Source organism: Aphanomyces astaci (genome assembly GCF_000520075.1).
Source record: "Aphanomyces astaci strain APO3 unplaced genomic scaffold supercont1.3, whole genome shotgun sequence".
NCBI classification, from domain to species: Eukaryota; Oomycota; class Saprolegniomycetes; order Saprolegniales; family Verrucalvaceae; genus Aphanomyces; species Aphanomyces astaci.
In genome coordinates this window covers 1,937,056-1,939,313 of record NW_009798266.1, presented here as the reverse complement: position 1 = coordinate 1,939,313, position 2,258 = coordinate 1,937,056, and the positions used below count along the sequence as shown (strand labels likewise).

Sequence of the window (2,258 nt, the reverse complement as noted above, 5' to 3'; positions counted from 1 at the left end):
AGGACATTGGATCGACCTGGTACGGTCCTCGTCAGATGGTTCAGGACTGCGGCAAACTCAGCATGAAAGTGATCGATCATTTGCACTTGCACGAGTTTAACGCGACTGAAAAGTCGGATGAGTACGCCAAGGTTCGAGTGACCGGCTGGCCTCGGTGGCACTATGGCGTGCTGACCATGTACTCTGGTCACTTGGCCATTCCAAGCTGCACCAACGCCACTGGCTTTGACAAGCGAAACGACTTGCTCGACTTTCCCACGTTTTCCAACGACAGCGTTGCCAATCATGCCCATCTTCACGCCTGGCAAGATTTCATCTTCTTCTCGAAATTTCATTTCCGACGAGGTGATTACAACCACATGCAACTGCACGACCTGAACCTGAACAAAGTCAGCGAATACGCTACCTTTATGGCTTTAGTCGCCACTAGACGGTACAAGCTGGCCATAGACAATCGCTGATCTTATATAGCATTTTCTGAATTGACAGATTGGCAGACATGGAAGTATAATAGACGGGAGTAGTCGTTACTACCTGTGTCCGGGAATATTTGCATGATTCAGAATATATGGAAAACGAAGGTGAACAAATTACTACGTAGAATACTATGGAACAAAGTATATCGGATTGTAGCGTTCAACCAGGAGAACACTGATCAAACGAATTCGCCCCAAAATTGAACCAATCAAAGTAGCAAACTGAGTTGGAAAGTTCGATACTTCAAGTACAAAAGATTATATGATATGGTCAATTTTACTCCACGTCCGTATCCGAAAATCTGGTTCCGGATAATACGGATACTATCCGTACACAGACCTTGATATCGGGTCTGGAAGCGAGCCAATGTCACGATGCATGACACTCGTCGTCCATCCGGTGATGTCGCTTCCCATCGAAAAGGTCGTTGTGGACGTAAGTTCAAACATGAATCGATTGCGGAGCGGCTGCGCAACGTGCCCAAAGCGAGACGGACTGCGTTTCGGTCTATTGCGGCGGCCTTGCACATCTCCCGGTCGACGCTACATGATTACTGCAAGCGGGGTATATTCGTCAAGTACAAGAGCAACATCAGGCCAGCCCTCACGGAGGCCAACAAGGCCGTACGTCTGAAGTGGTCCTTGCAGCATGTCCATGCAAGCAACGCGGACTTGTTCAACTTTGAGGACATCATGAACGTCGTTCCCGTGGACGAAAGTCAAGAACAAGTACTACCTGGAGCCGGACGAGGAGCCACCACACCGCACCTGCAAGTCGAAGCGTCTCATTACAAAGGTGATTTTTTTGTCGGCCGTCGCACGGCCGCGGTGGGATGAACGGTCAAAATCGTGGTTTGATGGCAAGATAGGTACGTGGCACTTCACTGAACACGTCCCCGCTCAGAGTGGATGTCGCAATCGACCAGCAGGCACTCTTGAAAGCAAGCCAGTCAGTGTCACGCGTGTAGTCGACAAGAAGATGCTGATCGAACAAGTGATTACAGCTATAAAAGCAATGTGCCCGGGTGTTGTGACAGACCTGGTGACCATCCAGCAGGATGTTCCCCCATCTGACGCTGACATCGTGTCTGCTTGTACCAGTGGTGGTTGGAACATCCGAGTCGTCTACCAGTCGCCCAACTCGCCTGACCTCAACGTGTTGGATCTTGGGTTTTTCCGTGGCATCCAGTCAATCCAGGAGAAGAACCACTCGCGGCGTGTCGACGACATCGTTGCTGCAACGGAGGCTGCGTGGCTCGAAGTTGACAAAGAAACGTTGAATTTCAACCTTTGACGCTACAGGCTTGCATGCAATAAGTCATTCGAGCCTCAGGTAACAACCATACCGTATTCCGCACATGAGGAAGGCTGCGCTTGCTCGCCAAGGCATGCTGCCTGAAGTGGTTGTGGCGGAGAAGGACGCCATCGAGTCAGGGCTTAGGCTTCTGAGTGCTACTGATGTTGACTTCCTCCAGGTTATGTGTGTGACGAACTCAAAGGTTTGGAGCGCTTTCTCTCTTGGCTCTTACTTTGGAAGTGATTAACCTACGTGTCCATGCGATCTTTCCGGTGTGCTAACCGGTTTTCTCTTCCGAATGTATGCAACATGTAACCGCATCATGGGCAGAAACCACAACAGCCTCCCATGCCCATGAATGCCGTCGCGGTCTTCAACTTATCCTTGGACACGTGCTTGGTAAAGACGTCCGCCGGCATGACATTGGTGGGCAGGTGCGTCAGTGTGAACTTGCCGCTCTTGACCAAGTCCCGCAGAAAGTAGAA

The 2,258-nt window shown here is 50.5% G+C and overlaps 2 protein-coding genes across 2 annotated transcripts; both read left to right on the top strand.

Moving 5' to 3' along the window:
• Window positions 1-35: 35 nt before the first annotated feature.
• On the top strand, window positions 36-505 carry H257_02236 (hypothetical protein; the record flags this gene model as incomplete). The annotated part of the gene is made up of 1 exon (XM_009825787.1): window positions 36-505. One exon carries the CDS (start codon window positions 36-38, stop codon window positions 459-461), a length of 426 nt encoding a protein of 141 aa, XP_009824089.1. The 3' UTR covers window positions 462-505.
• A 346-nt stretch (window positions 506-851) lies between these two features.
• Window positions 852-1,770, top strand: H257_02235 (hypothetical protein; the record flags this gene model as incomplete). The annotated part of the gene is made up of 2 exons (XM_009825786.1): window positions 852-1,304; window positions 1,381-1,770. 2 exons carry the CDS (start codon window positions 852-854, stop codon window positions 1,768-1,770), a joined length of 843 nt encoding a protein of 280 aa, XP_009824088.1.
• Window positions 1,771-2,258: the final 488 nt, after the last annotated feature.